At 38.4% G+C, this 25133-nt stretch overlaps 1 protein-coding gene and 1 non-coding gene across 2 annotated transcripts in view; both read left to right on the top strand.

Annotated features, from left to right (window-relative positions):
* DLGAP5 (DLG associated protein 5) overlaps window positions 1-25133 on the top strand; it is a 38680-nt gene that overhangs the window by 7563 nt on the left and 5984 nt on the right. Inside the window, exons 4-15 of the mRNA XM_029951539.1 lie at window positions 760-822; window positions 2512-2596; window positions 2687-2806; window positions 3780-3850; window positions 5533-5807; window positions 7231-7358; window positions 7705-7831; window positions 10144-10229; window positions 10946-11106; window positions 16606-16698; window positions 21037-21253; window positions 24773-24941. Coding sequence (XP_029807399.1) covers window positions 760-822; window positions 2512-2596; window positions 2687-2806; window positions 3780-3850; window positions 5533-5807; window positions 7231-7358; window positions 7705-7831; window positions 10144-10229; window positions 10946-11106; window positions 16606-16698; window positions 21037-21253; window positions 24773-24941 — 1595 coding nt within the window. The remainder of the gene's footprint in view (window positions 1-759; window positions 823-2511; window positions 2597-2686; window positions 2807-3779; window positions 3851-5532; window positions 5808-7230; window positions 7359-7704; window positions 7832-10143; window positions 10230-10945; window positions 11107-16605; window positions 16699-21036; window positions 21254-24772; window positions 24942-25133) is intronic.
* On the top strand, window positions 2093-2198 carry LOC115303118. The gene has a single exon (XR_003913833.1). It is a non-coding gene; the product is annotated as a U6 spliceosomal RNA (small nuclear RNA).

Raw genomic sequence — 25133 nt, forward strand, 5'->3', positions numbered from 1 at the left:
ACTATACTAGAATCAAAATAAAAACTTAAAATATATATATATGTAGGGGGAGCAAGAGGAGACCATCATGGTACTAAACAATAAGATTCACCAATAGTTTTTTTTTTTTTTAAATTAGATAGCCATTGTTGAATTTTGTTCTCCATGCAATCTAGAGAAAAGTCTAATTTCTTTAGCACTAGATTTTCAATGAGATTGGGAGAAGAAAATGACTTCTCATCTAGGGGAGAAGTCTGATTATACTTTTTAAGAAATTGTATTAAGTTGACAAATACCACATTTTACCAGGCTTCCTCATGCTAGATTTTTTTCTACATTTTGTGATTAGGTTTCTATTTTCTTAATGACTGGAGAAATGCATAATCATGAGGCTTGAAGACAAATTGTTAAAGCTATGAGAGTAAGCTTTATAGTATCTTTTCATGAAACAGCGAACAAAAAATCCCAATACACTAGTTTGTTCATTTTCCCTTTCTAAATATGTCCAGCTAATATTATTCAAATACCTGGAAAATATGACTTGAAATTTCTTCTTTTCAGCTCACTGAAAAACATAAGTTTTGAAGCTATTAACTTAAATGTAATTTAAGTCAAGCCCAAACCAGAAAAAATAGGAATTCAAGTTGGCAAGTATCTTCTTGCCATAAATCATTAAAGTTAAAACTTAACTTTAAAATGGGAACTTTATTGCATAAAGAGACGTGAAATTAAACTTTTGCCAGTTCACTTTTTAACTTTATTTTCTTTGACTGTTTTAAGGCTGTTCCATCTTCTGTTCGAATTACAAGGTCAAAGGCCAAAGACCAAATGGCGCAGACTAAGGTATAGTTGACTGTTAATAGATAATTGTTACTAAGATGACAAATTGTGCTTTTTTTTCTCAGTAAAATGGTAAATCCATTTTTTATCTAATATCACCTTTTTTTTTAAAGGTTTTTTTAAATGTTTTCTTATTTATCTTAGAGAGAGAGAGGGAGACACAGAATCCAAAGCAGGCTTCAGGCTATGAGCTGTCAGCACAGAGTCCTACACGAGGGTTGAACCCACAAACTGTGAGATCATGACCTGAGCCAAAGTTGGATGCTCAACCAACTAAGCCACCTAGGCGCCCCTATCACCTTTAAGTGTAGTGATTAATTTGCTAGAGTTAATAGTACAAAAATCAATATCATTGCTTTGGTGACATAAAGCCATCTTGGCTAGATACTAAGGAAAAACGTAAATATCTTTGCCCAACATACCTTATGAGATGTATGCCAAACTTTTGTCACACTCTTTTGTTTACTCGGCTTCAATTATGCATTCTACAGCATCATGAAATGTAGATAAGTATATAAAGCACATAGGGTGAATGTTATAAACTTATGGGTCTTCAAAACATCATTATGGATAAAGTTATTAGGAAGATTGCTAAAATAAAGTGAAGTGAATGAGGAGGGAAAGAATACGCCTCTTCATCAGGTGAGGAAGCTGAATTTCATGTGTTCAGTAATAATTGAGTCACTACCATGTTTCTCTAGGCTCTAGGGCATAGTAGTGAACAAAATAAAATTTCTTGTTTTCATTGAGCTTCCATGTGAGCTAGGCAATAAAAACCTAGGTATATAATGTGTCAGATGGTCATAGGTATTATGGAGAGGATAAAAAGTGAAGGGAGAAAGGGAGTCCTGGAGTGGGAGTCAGGTGGAATTTTGATTGGGGCAGTCAAGCAGGGCCTTTTTGCTGACATGGTGCCATTTTGACTGAAGTAAGGAATGGAAGAGTGGACTATGGGAAAGAGCTTTCTATCCAGGAGAAGAATTTTCTATACATAATTCAAAGGTCTTGAAGTGAAAACATGCCTGGCCTATTTAAAGATTCTCAGAAAATTATAGTCAGCTATTTTTCATAGCTTAGGTTACTAGCATTTTCTAAAGTCTAGGATTCTAAAAAAGCCTGTAAAGAAGTCTATATAATGAAGAACCTTTTTTTTCTTCATTTCATTTTATTTGGGGAAGTGGTTTTTGGTTTTTTGGTTTTTGTTTTTGTGGCTGGGTCATTTATAACAGATTTCAGCTGAGAGGGTCAATTGATTAAAAAATGTGGCAATTGAGTGCTCTCTTCAGCTGCACGTATACTGAAATTGGAACGATGCAGAGAAGATTCGCCTGGCCCTGTGCAAGGATGACACGCGCCTTCCTGAAGCGTTCCATATTCTTCCCCCCACCGCCCCCCATCCGCCACTGCCTCGGCTTTCTGTCGTGTTTGTGGTTCTCTTGCCCCTCTTTTATCTGTTGCTCTTTTTGTGATGTCTTCCTCACCCCCATCTCTACCTTTTGTAAGTGGCCCCTGGGGGAGGGGCTCTGCTCAATCATGCTCATTCCACAGCATTTTGGAAGAAAGGGTGGCAGAGATGTGGTGGGGGTCTCTATGGTTGGATGAATAAATTGATTTGAAACCCCCTTAGGGGAAAAAAGTGGTGATTTTATTCATTATGCAATTAAATCACGTAGCACCGATTCTTTTAAATAGATGGATAATGGGAGTGATGTTCGAGCAATCCGACCTGGTCAAAGACAAACTTCTGAAAGAAAAGTGTTGGACAAAGAGAAAAAAGGTAGGAACTTAGCAGTTACTATAAACTCTGATGTTGCCACAACAATAAAGATTATGAAAAGCATTTGATTTGATTATTTTCCCCCCACAGCTGTCCAGCCTGTAACAACCACATCAGTGAGAATGACTCGATCAGCCACTCAAGCAGCAAGGCAAAATGTCAGAACAGTCTCATCTACTACAACAAGAAAGCCAGTCACAAGAGCTAATGGTAAGAACTATTCCTTGATGAGTGACTGATCTAGAATGTTTTGGGCAAAGAAAAACAGGTCAAATTCTCAACAGTATGATTACAGTCCTAAAACATGTATGTGAATATGTGAACATAGAATAAAACTGGAAAAGCATAACACTAAAGTGTCACTAATGATCGTCACTGAGTAATGTAATCTTGGGTTATTTTTAATTTTCTTGTTCTTGTGCTTTTCTTTATTTTTCTAATTTTCTACAATAAATACGTACTTGATATTCAAAGGCAAAAGGTAAAATACTTTAACACTTGGTTTTGTTTTGAAAGCAGATGGCCTTGACTTGGCAGGAAATTTCATCTGTTTTTATCTCATCTTATAATATGACTCTTAGTCAAAAATATCTTTTAAGATATACATTCCTATTGCTGCCTTTTTTTCTTGTCCAAATTACCTAGTGCTTTTATTTATTTTTTAATTTCTATTTTTTATATTTTTTAATTTATTTTTGAGAAAGAGAGAGAGCGAGCAGGGGAGGGTCAGAGAGAGAGGGAGACACAGAATCAAAAGACAGATTCCAGGCTCTGAGCTAGCTGTCAGCACAGAGCCCAATGAGGGGCTCAAACTCACGGACCACGAGATCATGACCTGAGCCAAAGTTGGACGCTTAACTGACTGAGCCACCCAGGCGCCCCTACCTAGTGCTTTTAAAGTAGCATTTTCTGGGGGCTGCTGGGTGGCTCAGTCTGTTGAGTGTCTGACTTTGGCTTAGGTCATGATCTCATGGTTCATGGGTTCAAGCCCCGTGTTGGGCTCTGTGCTGACAGCTAGCTCAGATCCTGGAGGCTGCCTCCGATTCTATGTCTCCCTCTCTCTCTGACCCTCCCCTGCTCATGCAGTCTCTCTCTCAAAAATAAATAAAAACATTTAAAAACTTTTTTTAAGTAGCATTTTCTGTCTAATCAAAATGATTGTCTTATTTTACTTTTATTTTAGATAATGAAACAGAGAGAAAGGCACCAAATCAAGGAAGACCTGCCAAAAATATAGAAACAAAACCTGACAAGGTAGAGTATAAACATCTGTGTATTCCTAGATACTTTGAAAATCTCATTGCTACTTTCATAAGTTGAAATTAAGCATACACGGCTATTTCAAGAGAGTTAACCTCCATGTGTGTTAAAACATCTTAAACCATAAAGAAGCATGAAGAGGATTTACTGTTGTCTTTCAGGTATTATATCCTCAGAGCTTTATAGCTAGAGAAAGAATTTGGTTAACAGGAGATAGAGAAATACAGTAGCTGATTAGCTGACAGAAATCCTCACATGGAAATTGACTAAGAGATAAGATGGAATAGGGTGAAATGTATTGACTTTGGATTCATTTAGGCATGAGTTTGAATATTATCTCTGCTTCCACTTAGCTAGATAGCCTTGGGCAAGTTATGAATTTGTTTTCCCATCTCTAATACGCAGTACATACTTGGAGTAGTTTTAAGAATTAAATAACCGGGGCGCCTGGGTGGCTCAGTCGGTTAAGCCTCCGACTTCAGCTCAGGTCAGATCTCACGTTCGTGGGTTCGAGCCCCGCATCAGGCTCTGTGTTGACCGCTAGCTCAGAGCCTGGAGCCTGCTTCCGGTTCTGTGTCTCCTTCTCTCTCTGCCTCTCCCCCTCTATGCTCTGTCTCTATCTGTATCAAAAATGAATAAAGAACATAAAAAAAAAGAAATAACCTAACATTTCTGATAGTGTCTAGCATAGGGTCTAGTAGAGTCTTCAAAAAAGGTTCGCCAATTCGGGGACCCGATTACTTGGTTTATAAGCCACATTACAATTCCTTAACCTTAAAAATACAAGTTTTGCCAAAGTGTAAGAAATTTGGCTAGGTTCTTACTAAAAATCAAACCTAGATCCTCCAAGGTAGACAGTATAGGGTGAATCTTCACGAGTAAGCAGCTGGACCTCATGTGCTTCCCTTAAGATTGATTTCCTCTTTAAGGCTTATCACTGGGTGTTTACTTCCCTGCCATGTTGGCCTCAGGGACACTATCACCCTTAAAAGTTCTTAAACATTCTCATCACATGAAACAAAATTCTGTAACTATGTATGGTGATACATGTTAACTAGATTTATTGTGGTGATCATTTCATAATATATACAACTATCGAGTCATGTTTACACTTGAAACTAATATAATGTTACGTGTCAATTATTATCTCCATTAAAAAAAAACCAAGTAATTACACTGACTTGAAAAAGAAAATATACTTCACATTTTATATGGTTTATCTTATTGTGTAATGTTAAAAAATTTGCTCCTATGACAAAGTTATTTATAATCAAGGTTATTTACAGAGATGATTTGGTACCTGACAGTAGTAGACATCTAATAAACATTGGATTTCTGATTCTCAAACTATTGTAATTATCATAATCTAAGTAAAAAGAGTTCTGTATTTGTTAGGTGAGTAAATTTTTCCATTTTAGCTTTCATATATTTTAATTTGTTGCAATACCTAAATCCTACAATGAGGATTACTTTTCCCTCTTTCTGGATCTTAGCATTGGTTTTGTGTATCTGGTTTTCTGATTCCTTGTATACATTTCATTGTATTTGGTTTTTTTTCTCTTAAATTATGTACGTGAGACATAGATATCAACTGTCAGGTTTTCAGGCTTGTAAAAATTGGTCGAATGTATCCCCAGAAGAGAAATTCTCATTCTATTCTGTTTACTCGCAACTAGGTCATTTCTTTTAAACTTGATCATGAAGAAAATATTTTGGATTCACAAACCAGTGCAACAAATGGAATAGATCCAGATGGAGTCTTACCAAAAATGGAAAACTTACCTAAGACAAATACTACAAAAATGAAAGGAAAGAATTCCTTCGCGCCTCAGGATTTTATGTTTCAGCCATTGGATGGTCTGAAGACATATCAAGTAACACCTATGACTCCCAGAAGTGCCAGTGCTTTCTTGACACCCAGTTATACCTGGACCTCTTTAAAAACAGAAGTGTAAGAATGTAATGTTAATAATGAATTCCTTGCTAAGATGGTAACAAATGCCTTTCTTAGATTTGGCCTTTTTTAAGAGTTATTATTTAATTAATTTAATTATAACTCATGAAAATTTGGTTAAAACATTCTTCAGAAGGCTACAATAATCTTTTTGACAGTTTTGATATTTCCTATGCATTGCTATTAACTTTATTTTCATAGTACAATTTCTGTTTTATTGCTTTTAAGAAGTGACTTTTTTATAACACTTAGAAATAAATTTTTAGAAGTTACTGGGGCACCTGGGTAGCTCAGTCAGCTAATTGTCTGACTTGGGCTCAGGTCATGATCTTGTGGTTTGTGAGTTCACCCCTCGCATCAGGCTCTGTGTTAGCTTAGAGCCTGGAGCCTGCTTTGGATTCTGTGTCTCCCTCTCTCTCAGACCCTCCTATGCCCGTGCGCTCTCTCTCTCTCTCTCTCTCTCTCTCCCTCCCCCTCTCTCTGTCCCTCTCCCTCTCCTTCTCTCCCTTCACCCCATCCCCCACTCTTCTCCCCTCTCTCCTGCCCTCCTACCCCCCCTCAAAAATAAACAAACAAGGGGCGCCTGGGTGGCTCAGTCGGTTAAGCCTCCGGCACAGGTCAGATCTCACGTTTGTGGGTTCGAGCCCCACATCAGGCTCTGTGCTGACAGCTAGCTCAGAGCCTGGAGCCTGCTTCCGGTTCTGTGTCTCCTCTCTCTGCCCCTCCCTCTCTCATGCTCTGTCTCTCTCTCTCTATCAAAAATAAATAAAACATTAAAAAAAATAAACAAAAAAAGAAGTTGCTATAATACTGTAGCTCAGACATGGGCTTTTGTTTGTGTTCTTTTGCTGACTATTACTTGAGAAAAACTGATTAACTTGCAAATTGGAAGGGGGAGAGGGATCAGTTGGATTCTTTAAAAGAAAATGCAAGCTTGTTTTGCAGACTGTTTGCAGATTTACTAGAAACTGCCCAGCAGCAGTAAGACAGCTAAGTGTTTCTTCCATTAAGAGTTCTTCAAAATCTTTAGATATCTTTACAATTAGTGAAGATGGACATTCTCACTACATAGGTGTTTAAATTTTTCTGCTCCAGAATTGACCTATTGTTTTAAAAAATTAACATATGTTGGGGCACCTGAGTGGCTCAGTAGGTTGAGCGTCTGACTTCGACTTAGGTCATAAGTTTGTGGTCTGTGAGCCCACCTGGGGCTTGCTGCTATCAGTGCAGGGTCTGTTTTGTATCCTCTGTCCCTTTCTCTCTGCCCCTCCCCTGCTTGTACTCTCTCAAAAATAAATAATACTTAAATAAACATTTTTTATTTTATCCCTGGTTTTTAAAAAAGAATATAATTTTGAAATACTTCAATTATATAATAGAGTTCATGCTTCATGAAGTGTACCTTTGCTATTGCTTTTAGTGCCAAGACTCAAGAAGCAGCAAAAGAAACGCTGGCCCCACAGAGTAAAACTTCCTGTGTGAAGACAGTACATCAAGATTCAAATAAACTGCAGTATTCTTTGGGTTCTCTCACAGTTTGCAGTAAAGGTATGGCATTTTAATTAAATTTTTACTTACCTTCAGACTGTGATTTATCAGAGATTTATTATAGAGTCCCACAGGCTCAGAAGAGATGGGAAACCTGGGGAAAGACATCCAGACAGAGAATTGGAATGAGGAATGCAGACTGAGAGAAGGGGGAAAATGTAAATTTGAAGAGATGAAAAAGTCAAGACAATTTAGAGGAGATGTGGTAAATGAAATCATTGAAGGAGAAATGTTAAAGTTCAACAATGAAAAAATTGAAGGATTTAAAAAATTTTGTCTTTTTGTAGGGGATGTCATTATAGAAAAACTGCTGCTTTGAAATTTATATGTGGTGTTTTCTTTGTAGAACATGTCTTAAGTAAAGATGAAACTTCTACTAAAACTTCACATGGCCTTCCAATAAAAGAAGTCTCGTCACTTGAGATAAATGAAGATCAAGTATCTCAGCCACAGCATGATGTGCCGTATTTCAGGTTCGTCCATTTTGTTCTTAGTGTAAAATGTTTACATTAATGTCTAGATATTTAAAACCCAAATTAAACTATTTTAACCTCTGTATAACAGATTAAATTAGACTGAATTTCATTTATCTTTTAAATTTTAATTATGCTTTCAGTAGCTGGTACTCTAACTCATGTGGTTCTCAATTCAAAAGGTGGGAAAAGGTACAAGTGAGAAGCCCTTTCTCAACTGTCTTCTAACCCCATGGTTAATCTACCACGGAGGCAAGTGTACTCAGGTTTTATGAAAACCTTCAGAGAGATCGGTAACATATATATAAACAAACATATATATAGTTCTCCTTTTTAATGAACACAATGGGTTATTCTGCTTTCATTTAATGTTCACTGGGGGAGACCTTCTATTTTAATACTTTAGCTTACTCATGTTATTGGTGGTGGGGGGGGTGTCTATTGACCATATAGTTTCCAATTACATGATGTACCACTGTTTACTGAGTAGCAAATTGCTGTTGCTCATTATTTAAAGAGTTCAGTCTAGTACTAACACAATCAAGGCTGCAAAGACCAACCTTGTATGCTTTCCAATTCTCTCACATGAAAATACGTAACAACCTCAATTTTCATTCCCTTCAGCAAGTTATGGGAGTTCCTATTTTTCTCACACTTTTTCCCCCCACAAAGAAACTGAGTTAACCTTTATTTTACAAAGGAAGGTTAGTTGGAGCTGGTAGGAAGCTCTTTGGCCTACTAAGTCATGAAGTAGGATTGAGTTTTTCCAACTGTGAAGAGTGAAAACTAACATCCTGTTTAGGGAACCTCATCCATGTCATGTATAGGCCTTCAAAACAAATCAGCGGACTGCACTTGACACAGGAAATAATTACATGCTCTTTTTTTTTTTAACTTTTTATTGTGGAAAATTTAAAGCTTCTGTGAAAGTACAGGGAATAGTATACTGAACTCCCTTGTACCCATCACTCAGGGTCAGTCGTGTTACATATTCCGTATACTTCTGACTCAGGATGTTTTAAGAAAATCCCAAATAATCATATCATTTCATCCATTAATATTTCTGTAGGTATTTTTCAAAGTTGAAAATTCACATTAACATAACCATAATATTTATTGTGCTTAACATAATCATAATAATTATTTAATGTTATAAAATATCCAGTCAGTATTCAGATTTTCCAAATTATAATCCACATGCAGGCATGCACACATACATGCTTATACACATGCTATTTTTCTTGAAAATGTAAAAAGAACATTTTCCTACCTTTTTCAAACAAGATTAACAATTTTTGAGCTTTGCCAATCAAGTAGATAAGACACTATCTTGCTGTAGTTTTAATATTTATTTATTCTATTATTAATAAGTATCTTTTAATACTTTTGAAAGCTACTTCAATTGTTTTTAGAGGATGAAATTTTAGAATTGTAATGAATTTTAGAGATTTAGCTAATCCATTGTGTTTTCAGCTGTGAGACATTGAGACAATGAACAACTTACCCAACTTAATAATATCAGATCTAAGCCAGGTCTCCTTTCTCATAAATTAAGTCATCCTGTGTCATGCTATTAGATATGAACAGCTAAATTTTTCTTCAAGGAAACAAAAACTATCCTCAGTTTCTCCTAAGATGCTTTTTATAAAGAGATTATGTTCGCCTTAAGCCAGTTTCTTAACCTTGGCACTATTAACATTTTAGACTAGATAATTCTTATGGGGACCCTGCATTCTAGGTTCTTTGCTAACATCCTTGGTCAGTAGCACCCCTCCAGTTCAAGACACAGAAGTGCCTCTAGACATTCTCACGTATGTGGAGAGGTACAAAATTGACCCCTGTTGAGAACCACTGCCTTTGGAGTAGTAAGCAAAGCCTACTGATTATAGAGAACCTGTGGGGCCTTGTCACTGTAATTCCATACTTACAGTGATTAGCTTCAACTTACTTTTGAAAGTTGAGTTAGTCTTCATTCCATGGGCAATAACTCAGAACTAATAACAAAAGTAAAGATCACCTGATTCTTTCTGTAAAGCCTCTGAAAAACAAGAACAAAAGAAGTTGGAACTAATAGTGTAGTGTGAAAAGTGGGCTCTTGGCACTAACCCATTTGCGTAAGTTTTAGGTGTAGAAAGGTGGAGATAAGGTATCAACTTGTATTTGTGGATTTTAATATATCGCAATTCATAAAATCAGCATCAACTCTGAAAAATTAACATTGTGCCTGTCTTCTCATATTAAGTGTGTCATAATGCAAACACTTAGATATTAGTATGAGAAACATTTGTAAAACATGTGTATCTTAATTTTAGAAATATTCTTCAGTCAGAAACTGAGAAATTAACTTCGCACTGTCTGGAGTGGGACAGGAAGCTTGAATTGGACATTCCAGATGATGGTAAGGGAACATTTACATTTTTTTATGTTTTTGTTTTTTTAAATATAGTTACATTTATCTGGAAAATAAATATCTAGTATTCTCTAACTTCATAGTTATATTGTTTTTAAAAGCAGCAAGAATTTTTTATATTTCAACATGTTTCCTAATATTTCTGTGCATTTAAGGTACGTGACTTAAAAGATATAAGTAATTGGAATATTATTATTCCTGAAAATTAGACATTTGCTTGTTATTAGATATTTTTGATATAACTGTGAGTGACATCTGTAACTTGTATTGTTTAATTAAACAAAAATATTTTCTGAATGAAAATGACCCAAATCAATATGGAACGGATTTTTAGAAAAATTCCTTAATTTGACTTATTTGGGGAAGCTGTTTAGAAAAAAATCATTTGCGTTCTGTCAGTGTGAAGTCTTTTGTGGATACTGATGTGTGATGAGTTGCTTGAGGTTGAATTCTTATTAAATACGAGAGGTAGATGTATGTATTGTGCAACTCGTCTGTATGAGAATGAATATTGCTGATTCTTAGCAGGAATTGAAGCAAACAGTGCTCAGTATTTGTAAGACAGTTTTATAGTGCTGTTTTTTGTTTTGCATTAAGGTAAAATTTTTGATATTTATGGTAAGGTCTTCTTATCAATTGGTAGGCTGACAGTATAGGTCCATTTTTTGGTCTTTTAACTTTTAAAAACCTCATCTTTCCTCTAGCTAAAGATCTTATTCGCACAGCAGTTGGGCAAACAAGACTCCTTATGAAGGAAAGGTTCAAGCAGTTTGAAGGGCTGGTGGACAACTGTGAATACAAACGAGGAGAGAAGGAGACGACCTGTACAGACCTGGACGGATTTTGGGATATGGTTAGTTTTCAGGTACGTGCTCAAGCCTTTTCAGTGTATTAACTTGGGGCCTGGTCTTTTTGAAAATGAGGTTGGGGGCACCTGGGTGGCTTGGTCACTGAATGTCTGACATCTGCTCAGGCCGTGATCTCCTGGTTTATGAGTTTAAGTCCCGCATCGGTCTCCTCTGCTGTTAGCACTGAGCCTACTTTGGATCCTCTCTTTCTGCCCCTCCCCTGCTCGTGCTCTCTCTCTCAAAAATAAAACATTAAAAAATATGAGATTAAACAGGGTGCCTGGATGGCTCAGTTGGTTGAGCGTCTGACATCAGCTCAGGTCATGATCTCACAATCCGTGAACTCGAGCAGCACTTGGGCTCTGTGCTGAGAGCCCGCTTCTGATTCTGCACCTTCTACTTTCTCTGCCCCTCCCCAACTCCTGCTCTGTCTCTCTCACTCTCAAAAATGAATAAATGTTTTTTAAAATTTTTTTATTTAATGAGATTTTTAAAATGAGTTTAAGGGTACCTGGATAGCTCAGTTGGTTAAGCATCTGATTTCAGCTCACGTCATGATCTCACGATTTGTGAGTTCAAACCCCACGTTGGGCTCTATGCTGACAACTTGGAGCCTGCTTCGGATTCTGTTGTGTCTGTCTCTCTCTGTCTCTCTGTCTCTCTGTCTCTCTGTCTGTCTCTCTCTCTCTCTCTCGCCCTTCCCCACTTGTGCTCTGTCTTTCTGTATCTTTTTTTTTAAATTTTTTTTAATGTTTTATTTATTTTTGATACAGAGAGAGACAGAGCACGAGAGGGGGAGGGGCAGAGAGAGAAGGAGACACAGAACCAGAAGCAGGCTCCAGGCTCTGAGCTAGCTGTCAGCACAGAGCCCGATGCGGGGCTCGAACACACGAACGTGAGATCTGACCTGAGCTGAAGCCGGAGGCTTAACCGACTGAGCCACCCAGGCGCCCCTGTCTTTCTGTATCTTAAAAATGAATAAACACTTAAAAAAAAAGGTTAACAATAATAAAATGGGGGTAATGGAGATGCTTTTTAGGTACCTGTAATGTTAAATGTAATATTAGACAGCATCTTTATAAACTGTAAAGTACTGCCTTGGGGCACCTGGGTGGCTCAGTCGGTTGGGTGTCTGACTTCAGCTCAGGTCGTGATCTCGCAGTTCGTTGGTTTGAGCCCTGTGTTGGGCTCTGTGCTGACAACTCGGAGACCGGAGCCTGCTTTGGATTCTGTGTCTCCCTCTCTCTCTGCCCCTCCCCTGCTCACGCTCGCTTTCTCTCAATAATAAATAAACATTAAAAAAATTTTAAATACTGTCTAAATTTTATAACTGTGTCTGCTTCTTCCTTGGGTTGTCAGGATGATTTCTGATGGTTGGGAACTTGAGATTATATTCAACTGTTGTATAGACTATAATGATTCTGCACTTGAGAAAAATGAGCAAATCTAGTCTTTGTTAATTCATATCATCTAGCAGTTATTGAGTTCTTACTATGTGCCAGACAGTATACCAAAAGTTGAAAAATAAGGCACATTCTCTCTCCTAGAGAAGCTTGTACTTTATCAGTGAGCCAGGCACAACATATAATTCCAATCTAATGTACAAAGTGCTATAATAGAGGGAATCGCTAGGAAGATCACGAAAAGCATGGGAGGACATGACACTTTCTAGCTTCTTGACTTACTTTATAGATGAACATACAAAATACTATTTCAAGAACTAGTAGCCAAAAAGTCATTAGACATTTGAGGAAAGCCTCAAATTTGAAAAAAAGGGGGGGAAAAAGTCAAAGCAAACTCAGGAAGAAAACTTTTTGGATGGAGGAAATGAGGATAATATAAGGAGAAAAAAACTTTTACCTGCAAGTGTTAATATTCTCAAAGGGACCAGACATTTCATCTGACAATTAAAAACACATTTAAAAAAAAGCATTCGGAGAACAAAAGTTACTCATTGAAGTTAAAAACTATGAAAGCAGAAATGTTAAGAATCAGTAGAAAGATGGAATAGAGCGAAAGATAAAATAGAGTGAAAGATGAAATAGAGCTAAGAGAGAGATGTAACGTAGGAGAGATTGAATAAGATAGATAAGAAGATTAAGTGGGCCAGTCTAGGAAGTCTATATCTAAATAATAGGAATTCCAGAAAAAGAGAACAAAAAATAGTGGAGAGGAAATAATCAATGAAATACTTGAAATTTTTTCCCAAACTGGAGGACCTGAATTCCAGATCAAAGGAGGCCATTGAGTGCCTAACAGTGTGAATCAGAGTAAACCCACACAAGCGCACGTTGTACAGCTTTGAGGATGACGAGAAAAACCTAGAAGCATCCAGAGAGAGAAAACAAATCTTATACAAGAGTCAAAATCCAAAATAGCCTTGGATTTCTAAACAACACTGAAAGTAACACTGAAAGCTCTTGCCCTCAAACTTCTGAGGGGAAAATAACTTTCAACTTGGAGTTTTGTACCCAGTCATATGTGAGGGTGACAAGGCACTTTTTAGACACACACAGTCTCACATTTTACCTCCCACATTCCCTTTCTTAGGAAACCAAGTGAGAATGTACCTTACAAAAATGAGGGAGTTAATCGAGAAACGGGTGGAGACAGGGCTGAGCGTCAGAAGGAGAGTGAGGGAATCGGGGCTGAGGTGAGTTGCGGTGTGCAGTTTTCGAGGCAGTGGTTGATTGGAGCAGGAGGACCTGGGCTCTGTGAGATCTGTCTCTGTGAAACTGAACTAAATCTATCATACCTGATCTGTTTGCTAGCTTTTTTATTATTTTTTTTTATTTTGAGAGAGAGAGAAAAGATAAGTGGGTGAGGGGCTGAGGGAGAAATTGAGAGAATCCCAAGCAGGCGTAAGGCTGAGCAGGGCTCCATCCCATTCCCCTGGATCATGACCTCAGCTGAAATCAAGGATCGACACTCAACTGACTGAGCCACCCACGTGCCCCTGTTTGCTTTTTAAATTTTATTCATGGAAGGTTTTTAGAGAATTTAGAGGTGAATTGATAATAGATACATAAAAACAAAGCATATGAAAAGCAAACACAGTATTCAGAGTAGAGAAAAAGTGAAGGAAAGATAATGTCCATTGTTATATGGCTTTGATGTGAATAGTGTTTAGGTAGTCATGGTGATGTTAAGTATTGCTTTACGACCAGTTTTTATATATTTGCCAGTTTTCTTAAGGAGTTGTTTCACTAGCATCCTTCAGCGGTGACCAATTAATTTTGTGTTTTAGTATTAATAACTGATAGATTTGAAGGTATCTGATGTGTTTATATTGTTTACATTTAGTATTTGTTGATGTTCATTTCCCAGCTTTGGCCATTGGGAGCCTCTTTAAGTTGGCTATGGGGACCTGTTTTTTTTTTTTTCTTTAAGAGCTCTTCTGAAGTTTAATATCACAGAACTTACCAGTTCTAAATGTACAATTCAGTGATTTTCAGTAAATTTGCAGAGTTGTGCAACCGTCGCCACAGTCCAAGTGTAGAATATTTTCATGAAAAGATCTTTCTTGCCTGTATGCAAGTGAATCCTCATTCCTACTCCCAGCCCCAAGCAACTTACTCTGTAGATTTGCCTTTTCTGGACACGTCATATTAAGTAAAATAATACAATATGTAGTTTTGCATATGTGGCTTCTTTCACTTAGCATGATGTTTTTGAGGTTCTTCCGGGTTGTGGGACCTGTCTGTAGTTTGTTCCTTTTCATCACCGAGTAGTACTTTATTGAGTAAATACACCACTCTCTATTCACCAGCTGAAGGACACTTCTATTGTTTCTACTTTGGTGATTATGAATACTCTTCTGTGAATATGCACATACAAATCTTAGTGTGGACATTAGTTTTTATTTCTCTTGGGGTAAATATCTAGTTATTGCTGGGATATAAAGTAAATTCATGTTTACTTTTAAGAAATTGCCATACTGTTCCCCAAAGTGATTGTAATATTTTACTTTCCCATCAACAATGTATGAGTTTTCCTACATCTCCACATCCTCCCTAGTACTTGTTAGTGGGCACAAGGTATTTGTTGTCGTCTTGAGTTGCATTTCCCTAATGAATTACGATAATTATCTTTTCATATGTTTATTAGCCATTTGAATGTCTTCTTTGGTGAAATTTCTATTCAAATCTTTTAGCTATTTTAAAATTGGGTTTGTCTTTTTATTATTGAGTTGTAAGTGTTCTTTATGTATTTTGGAGACAAGTCCAAACAAAAAATATTATCTGCAGAGGTTTCCCCCCACTTCACTTGATCTTAGCCAAAAGGCCGAGAAGCGATGGTTCCCCCCACTTTGTAGCTTGTCTTAATTTTCTTAATGGTGTCTTCTGAAGTGTACATGTTTTTAATTTTGATGATATTCAGTTTATCAACTTTTTTCTTCTATGCTGTGATTTTTGACACCATGTCTAAGAACTCTTTGCCAAATGTCAACTCACATCGATTTTCTTATGTTTTCTTCTAAAAATGTTGTAGTTCTAGCTCTACAGTTGGGTATATGAGTCATATGGAGTTCACTTTTGTGTATGATAGAGATAAGAGTTTAAATTCATCTTTCTTCCTGTGGATATCCAATTTTCCTAGCACTGTTGTTGAAAAGACTGTCCTTCCGTCATTGGATTGCATGGACACATTGTTGAACATCAGTTGGTCCTAGTATAATCCTGAGTCCTTTTGCCATTTAGATTTTCTTCAGGAGAGAGAAATTGAGAATATGCATGTGTATAAATGCATAGTAGGGGGTATGAAGCATGGTTACTAAATAGTTGACAGTGGTTACCTCTGTGGAGGAGATTGGAAGTACCAAGAAGATGAGGGTCATACACTGACAACACTGACTCCACCTTTGGCCTTCTATCTTGTCCATGCCCGTACAGTGACCTTTCTTGGGGCTATGTGTTCTAGACCCCATGGAGGTTAACGTAAGAACATAAGCCTTGACTGGAATGCAGAAAGGCTTGTTCTGATCTCCCTAAAGAGGTGCACAGAAGGCACCACTTTAGGTAACTAGTTGAGATGAGGACTGTTCCAGAAGGATAAGGATCATACATCCTCATCCTGCTAGTAGGTGTATTACCTCAATCTTTTAAAATGGGATTGTGTCAAGAGAATTAGAGAAGGCAAGCCACAGACTGAGAGAAATATTTGCAAAGGACATTGTGTTAAAAAAAACAACAATGACATATTGTGTTCACATTATATAATTTAGGAAACAAAAATACCTAGCATATCTCTTCTACATTTTAATGGCCAAAAATAAATTAGGAGGGTTCTTCATATTTGACATCTTTTCTGTAGATTTTGGAAGTTTGTCAACGAAAAAATAATAATTTTACTGTAAGAATTCTTAATTTGAATATTAAATCAAGAATGACTTAGTCTAATTTTATATGCCATCAGTCCAACTCACCATTCTCAATTTTTTGAAGCTTCAGTTCTCTAGTTTTTCATTTTAATATGGTTAGCATTAATCTATAAATATGTGCTTTATTTACTAACAGATAGAAGATATAAACCAAAAATTCAACAATTTGACTAAACTTGAGGAATCTGGATGGCAGAACAATAATAACACAAACAAAAAAGTCTTTCGGGTAAGTTTGTGGGTTTTATATCCAAATTTCTAACATAGATTCTTCTACTTTAATGAATTTTTATTTTTTTATTTTTTTTTTCAATGCTTTTTATTTATTTATTTATTTTTGAGAGAGACAGAGAGACAGCTGGAGCAGGGGAGGGTCAGAGAGAGAGAGGGAGACACAGAATCCGAAACAGGCTCCAGGCTCTGAGCTAGCTGTCAGCACAGAGCCCGACGTGGGGCTCGAACCCACGAACTGCGAGATCTGACCTGAGCCAAAGCCGGATGCTCAACCGACTGAGCCACCCAGGCACCCCTGAATTTTTATTTTTAAGCTTTAAAAACCTTTAGCTTCAGAGTTTTCATCTTTTTACCAATGAAGCCCCATAGATTACATCCAATGTCCAGATTGCCTTTGAAGAAAGAATGAAATTCAGCTAAATTCTAAATTAGCTAAATCTTAAATTCAGCTTACCACTACATTCTTTATGGAGGAAAGGAGGTAGGGGCTATAATTGAATTGGGAAGGGCTTCTAAGTTACCAGATAGTGGGTATGTACATGTTTATTTGTTTAATATATTTTTAAAGCTTATTTATTTATTATTTTTAGAGAGCAAGAGAGCATGAGTGGGGAAGGGGCAGAAAGAGAGAGAGAATCCCAAGCAGGGTCCTCACTGTCAGCACAGAGCCAAATGCAGGGCTCAAACCCACACATTGTGAGATCATGACCTGAGCTGAAATTGAGTTGGCTGCTCAACTGAATGAGCCCCCCAGACACCCCTGCATGTTTGTTTTACACTTCAAACCGTACACATCTGTTTTGTTGTAATAATCACAGGAGTGCTACATAACCGATACCATGCTTAGTGTGTGCCAAGTATTGTTCTATGTATTTTACATGTATAAGCTCATTTAATCATGACAACAGTCCTATGAAGTGGGTTCTGTGTTCCCCAAGCTACTGTTGAGGAACCTCACATAGTGGTGAGCATAGCTGCCTTCCAGTTGAGGAACCTCACACCCAGAAAGATTAAATCACTTGGCAAATGTGGAGCTGTGTTTCAAGGCCAGACTTTCTCTTTCCAGAATCCATATTCTTAATCAGTAGGCTACGTCACCTCTTTGTTTTCACATACTCTTTTGTGTGATCTGGTTCAAAGTGAAATAGTTTTTAAATAGCAAAGAGGGACAATGGCTCTTTAGAACATCTGTCTTCTTACCTGTGCTTCATCTTGTAAATTTTCCTATTTTCTCTAAAATTGGCTTTGTTAACATGAAAGATTCCGTTCTTCTCTATTTGTACCACTTTTTTTCTAGTAATGTTTTGAACTCAGAGTTTCTGGTCAAATGGATACATCTCAAACCACCTTAGAGCATTGCCAGTGTTTCTTTATATTTTATTTTTATTTATCTTATGTTTTTTGAGAGCAAGAGAGCGCGTGTACAAGCACACGTGCACAGGTGGAGAAGGAGCAAGGAGAGAGGGAGAGAGAATCCCAAGCAGAATCTATGCCCAGTGCAGAGCCCAACACGAGGCTTGATCTCACCACCATGAGATTATGACCTGAGCTGAAATCAAGAGTCAGATGCTTAACCAACTGAGCTACCCAGGCGCCCCTCTATATTTTAGAAGAATACCTTTGGTTATAGAATCAGGTTTCTAAATTAGTGCTTTATTCTCATGTAATCCAAATAAAGTGTTTTAAATCCTATCTTAGGAACTTAAGATAGTACAGTATTAAAAGAACCTATTACAGGGGTCCCTGGATGGCTCAGTGAGTTAAGTGTCCAACTCTTGGTTTCAGCTCAGGTCACAATCTCATGGTCATCAGATCAAGTCCTGTTGGACTCTGAGCTAAGTGTGGAACCTACATAGGATTCTCCTCTCTCCCTTTCTCTCTCCCCCTCCCCTGCTCTCGCTCACACACATGCATGTGCTCTGTGTCTATCAAAAATAAATAAGAATTTTAAAGAATTTAAAATCTATTGCGAAATTATTTTACTAATGAAGTCTCATGACAAGGACCCTGAGGACGGTGACTAAATTAATTGAATGAATTTCAAATTAAAAAAGTGAAGAGTGCTGGGACATTTTGAAGCTACCATGGGTATTTTTTATTGAGTACCCAGTCCTGGAAACATTAACACCATCAGTGTTGCAGATTGGCTGTGTCAGCATAGCATTATATCAGAGCCTTGTACTTCTGTCCCTTATCACCAGGTGTCTCTCTCCTCTTACTTTATTTTACAGGCTACTGTTAAGATTATCAAACAAATAAAATAAAACTATTATCTATACTTTGATCCTCTTCCCTCTGAATTCTTATTCATCAATCTGTCATCACACCAATTAGCCTTTTTTTTTCCCTCTCTTCCCCTCTCAGTTTTTAGACATGTTGAAGGGCCTTAGCTTTGCTTACATTAAAAAAAAAAAACAAAAACCCTAAACTTGTTTTGTTCCCATCTCCCAATCACAGACAAGCTTCCTGAAAAGGTTGTCTATACTCTGTGGTTACTGTTTGGGTCCTCACTTATCTCTCCAACTCACTGCAAGTCAACTTCACCCCTCTTGATGCCTCTAGAACAGTTATCACCAGGGGTATTGATTCTCTAGTTGCTGAGTTATTAGACACTTACTTAATTATAAAATCTAGTCATTCTGCAGGATTAAAAACAGTTGATTCCCTCTCCTGTCTCTGTGCCCATTCTTCAGTCATGTCTGTATGTTTGTTTTTCCATTTATCCCTGAAATGTTTGTGATACTCAGATTCCTACCTCAACTCTCTTCTTTCCTTCCACATCCTTCCTGCTCACTCTTGCCCGTCCTGCAATGAGTCTCGAATCTGTATTTCAAACCACACGTACTGCTAAGCTCTACCTCCATATATCCTCACTCCATAAACCTTAAAATCAGTATGCCCCAGGGCACCTGGGTGGCTCAGCTAGTTAAGCATCCGACTTTGGCTCAGGTCATGATCTCGTAGTTTTTGAGGTTTAGCCCTGCTTTCAGATTCTGTGCCTCTCTCTCTGCTCCTCCCCTGCTTGCACTCTGTGTATGTCTCTCTCTTTCTCTCTCAAAAATAAACATTAAAAAGATTTTTTAAAAAATCAGTATATCCCACACTGAAGTCATCTGCCCACACATCAGTGTTTCTCTGTCTCAGAGAATGGTATTCCCACTAGGTGTCTGAGGTGTATTCTTGAGTCCTTTCTCTATTTCACCGCCTCCCCCCCAACACACACATCCAGTAGATTGCTAAGTCCTTTCAGTGCTCCCTCTTGCAGCCAATTACGTTTTTCCATTTCTCCCCCTTAATCTAATTACTGTCTTTACCCAGTATCAGTGCAGTAGTCTTTTTTCTAACTGGCTTACCCTCCAGTCCATTCTCCCTTCCCCGGGCTATAGGCAGAGTGACCTTTAGAAACACAAAGCTGATGATGTTAATCTCCTGATTAAAAGTCATCAATAAGCTCTATTCCTTTGTCCTCTCTATAAATGTGTGACTCCTTAAAATGGTTACATACAAGGGATTTTAAATCTAGCTGTTGTTACCTCCTCCCAGCTCAGCTGTGCTTTCTTTCACTTCCGGCTTTGCAAACATGCTGTTCTTTGCATGTTCCAGCCCTTTCCTCATCCCATCTTATAGCCTGGCTAACTTGATTCCAGCCTAGCTACTTCTCGTAAGCCTTTCTGGATACCTCTGAGGATTGATTTAGGTAATAGCCTGGTATTCTCTTACAGTTGGCTAATTCTGTCTGTATCATGACACTTACTCTTCTTAATGTCCATATCTAGCCCTTCCCCTAAGCTTTGAACTCCTCGAGGGCAGGGACTTTGTCCTTCATTTTTGACCCTGGTATTTTTGGCACATAGGAGGAACCTTATAAGTATATGATGAGAGACTCTTGAATACTGAAAACAAACTGAGCGGGGAGGGGGGAAGGGGAAGGAAGTGATGGGCATGGAGGAGGGCACTTGTGGGGAAGAGCACTGGGTATTGAAATAGAAACCAACTTGACAATAAACTATAAAAAGAATTATAGTTAATTATGTTAAATATTTCTTAAGACATTTTTTGTTTATTTTGGGAGAGAGAGGGTGCTCGTGAACTGGGGAGGGACACAGAGGGAGAAAGAGAGAATCCCAAGCAGGCTCTCACTGTCAGCGCAGCGCCCCATATGGGGCTCGAACCACAAACTGTGAGACTGTGATCTCAGCAAAATCAAGAGTTGGACACCGAACCAGCTGAGCCCCCCAGGCGCCCCAGTTGTGTTAAATATATATGGATGCTTTGTTTTTCTTATAAGATGATAATGAGTAGCTGTAATAAATGTCATAATTTCTCTTTGCAGAAAAAAGTTGTCTCAGGTGGAGCAAGTAAACCCAAACAGGATGATGGAAGAATCGCAGCTAGAAATCGCCTCGCTGCCATAAAGAACGCAATGCGAGAGAGGATGAAGCAGGAAGAACTTGCAGAGGCAGCGGCCTCTGTGACACCAAAAGAAGTTGATAAAATAGTGTTTGATGCTGGGTTTTTCAGAATTGAAAGTCCCGTTAAATCCTTCTCAGGTTAGTTTTTCTAAGACTCCTCGAGGGAACTATTTGGGTTGGATGGGAGCTTGTATAAGAGGTGAAAAATAGCTTTCACATGAAGGCTTATAAACCCTCTCTGGGTCTGGAGGACAGCTGCGCACTCACAGACACATGGAGGGCACGTTGTGGTGTGATTAGAGTGCAGTTAAGTGTGGTCACCCTTCTAATATGGCTTTTGTGTTTCCTAAGTGATTTCACATGGGTTATTACCACGGAGGCCACAGGATCCCAGGCAGTAAGGGACATGGTGGAAACATGAGAAGTTAGGTGACAATCTTCGGGTTAGTTAGAATTTAAGATGCAAAGCATCTTAGGCATCAAATCCTCACACTTCTTTAATTGTGCTTTAAAAAGAAGCTTATGAAAAGTAGGTTTGGTTTAATTTTCATTTGTATTAAAACTTTTGCTCAGATTTTATGAAATACAATTAATGTACTAATTTCCTAATTTGAAAGCATTCCAGTGAAATCAGCTTTTAATACTTTAGGAAACCATTCTTATGATTTTCTAACTGATTTCTAATTCTGATCTTATGATTTTCCTTCTTATGACTTTTTAATAGCTATTTTTCTTTTTTAAGTTTTGTATTTATTTGAGAGAAAGTGAGAGAGCATGCTCATATGAGTGGGGGAGGGGCAGAGAGAGAGGGAGAGAGAGAATCCCAAGCAGGCTCCACACGGACAGTGTGGCTTAAACTCATGAACTGTGAGATTATGACCTGAACCAAAATCAAGAGTCGGTCACTCAGCTGAATGAGCCAGCCACCCAGGGCCCCCAATACCCATTTTTCCTAGGCCATCTTTAAACTTGTTTTTTTGAAGTTTATTCTGAGAGAGAGAGCATGCGAGCAGGGGTGGGAAAGGGCAGGGGGAGAATCCCAAAGCAGTGCTCAAAGTTACTAGCTGTGAGATCATGACCTGAGCTTAAATCAAGAGTCTGTTGCTCACCCAGTTGAGCCACCCATGCACCCCATGTAAGCTATTTTTATTAGATTGATTTATATATCTAGATTGAAATTATTTATGAGTCATGTGATGAGAGGTCATAGCTGAAGTAAATCTCAGTAGAAACTTGTATCAGTGCTTTAAGCCCTAGATGTTTGTTTTCTTTTTCTTTTTTTATTTTTAAAGTTTATATATTTATTTTGAAAGAGAGCAGAGAAGGGGCAGAGAGAGAGAGAGAGAAAATTCCAAGCTGGCCCCTCACTGTTAGTGCAGAGCCGTACATGAGGCTTGATTCCATAGCCCTGAGGTCAGGACCTGAGCTGAAACCAAGAGTCAGATGCTCAACTGACTGAGCCACCCAGGCGCCCATAGATGTTTTCAAGGAGAAAGGGGCCACGTCCACTCCAGGTACTCAGCAGCTGAAAGGATATTTTTTCCCTATTTAACTGTGTCCACTGGGAAGTTTTCTGAAAATAAACTTGAGCTGCTGGTATTTACATTAAAATGTAAGTTTATCACCTCAAGTATATTATACTCTCCTGTCAATTTAGGTACCACACCTGGCGTGGCCTGGCTTGTTTCCTTCACTCTGAGCAGCTTCCTTCCACCCAGGAATTGCCTCCTGCTAGTAACATGGCTCCGTGCCGCTAACTTCCCAAGGGTCCTGCTGGTTTCCACTACTGTGAACTCTTCACTGTCCATTCTCTCACGGACCCAGTGTGGCACTTCCAACTGGGGAGATTAAGGTTTATGGCCCAACGCTGTCTTGTTAAAATTGGGTTTTAGTTACAGAGCACTTAGTTTGTGTGAGGCCTGTTACAGAAGTCCCCGAGAAGCCCCTCTCATGCTATTTGAGTTCATCCACTTTCAGTTCTTACAGGAGTCCTGGAGTCTTGAGTTGTTTGAGGCCTTTTCTCTGAACAATGTATAGATTTTTTTTTCTTGAATTGTTCCTATGATTTACTCTCCTTGGTTATCTTGGATCTTTCAGAAATACCTATTTTATTTTCTTCCTGGTAAAAAGGCTATTTTTATAATTTTTCCTGTAGTTGCCATTTTCTACTTACTGTGTTTCCTCAGCTTTCATGTTGGCTCTCATGGTGGTGTGCTTTGTTTTGTTTTGTTGTCCTCTTTGTTTGGGTTTAAATTCCCCAAAGCTCTTTCTCATTCTTGGAATGTTCTATTTTATAACATTCTGTACTGGTTTGGTAAGTATACTGTCTTACCTTTCCGAGGATGTTAATGATAGCTTTTATGTTTTCATTCCCCTGTAGAGTCAGTATTTGTTCCAAGATACTTTTGTCTGCTTTTTTTTTTTTTACTGTTTGTTTATTTTTGAGAGGGTGGGGAGGGGCAGAGAGAGAGGGAAACAGAATCTGAAACAGGCTCCAGGCTCTGAGCTGTCAGCACAGCGCCCAATGCAGGGCTTGAACCCACGAACCATGAGATCATGACTTGAGCCAGTCGGATACCCAACCGACTGAGCCACCCAAGTGCTCATTGTCTGTTTGGTTTTGGCCTCCATCTCTCGTATTAGAGGCTTTCCGTGGGTGTCTGACAATCATTGATTGCCTGCTTGTGGTTAACAGCGGGTCTCTGCACAGAGCATGCGGGTGCTGGGGTTTTTACTGTGGGGTGATTTAGCTGTGCCATAGAGCTGGGACTCTACACGTCACTGTATTGAAGTCTGTTCTCATGCACTAGTCAGATTCCCCGGAAGAGATTCTTTCAGTGTGCTGCCTAGAGGCTATAATTCTGGCTCCCAGCCTTTCAGGGGCCAGGTGGGAGGAAAAAACTGAATGTCTCAACAGTTTGTAAATATTCACTGAATCTCCTTTTTCCAGATAGCCCCTCTCAACTTCACCTGGTATCCCCTGTCAGAGGCCTTCTGTTCCATCTTTTAAGGAAATAAGCCTCTAAGTTTTCTAATTCGGGTGGTGGCGGGGCGCATGTTGACCACCCGTGCAGAATAAGGAAAGGGCTCCATTTGTTCTTTAAACTGACTTTGCTCTTCCTGTTTTTAGCTCCATTTTCATCTCTGTTTCCAGAGATACTTGAGGCCACCAGTTGTTTTGAGGGGTGCTATGGTATAAAGTGGGTTGATTCTCTTCTTTCCTGACTGACTTAGGATTTATTTTCATGGGTCTAGTAAGTAATATCCTACTGACTCATATACATTACATCTTCCAAAGTGTTCTGGCTATTATTGTCTCTGTTTAATTTCCCTTTGTTCTAGAAAATTGTATTTCAAGTTTAAAAAGCCACTGAGCTAAAAAAAAAAAAAAAAAAGACTTTTTGTCCTTGTGACACTCTGCCTTTTAAGATGATCTCTGTTACTGTGTCGAGTAGCGGGATGTCAAGAGGAAACAGTCTAACATGTGTGTTTAATACCACCTGTAACCGAAAGCCCTAGGCATTTGTCTTTAGCAAACATTTTACGGGAGAAGGAGGCTAGGTGGTGGGGTACTAGGAAGGACCAGCACTGTCTGCTTGTTACAATGAAAAGTGAATGAAGGAGTTTGATATTGAGGTGATTTCTTTCATCTTCTAGGACTTCCTCTCTCGTCTGCACGCCTTTCTCAAAGACTTAGGACCCCTAAGAGCAGGGCTGAGATGGGTGTTCTGAGAGAAACTGTGTCACCACAGAGTCCTGATCCCCCAAGTACCAAATGCGGACATGCTGATCAAGAGACTTCACTTTCAGCTGTTCCTAAAAACAGGTATTTCTGTCATGTGTTATTATCAAGAGTATAACAGAGGCTGACATTAAATATCATTTCAGATTGTTAACCTGGTACAATATGCAAGACCTTTATTTTTTATTAGATTTCACAATGAGCCCGTACCGTACAGAAAATACTTCTGTTTCCTATATAAGGGAACTAAGGCTTACAATTTCTGATTGGTAATCG

This window comes from Suricata suricatta, chromosome 9 (genome assembly GCF_006229205.1).
Source record: "Suricata suricatta isolate VVHF042 chromosome 9, meerkat_22Aug2017_6uvM2_HiC, whole genome shotgun sequence".
NCBI classification, from domain to species: domain Eukaryota; kingdom Metazoa; phylum Chordata; class Mammalia; order Carnivora; family Herpestidae; genus Suricata; species Suricata suricatta.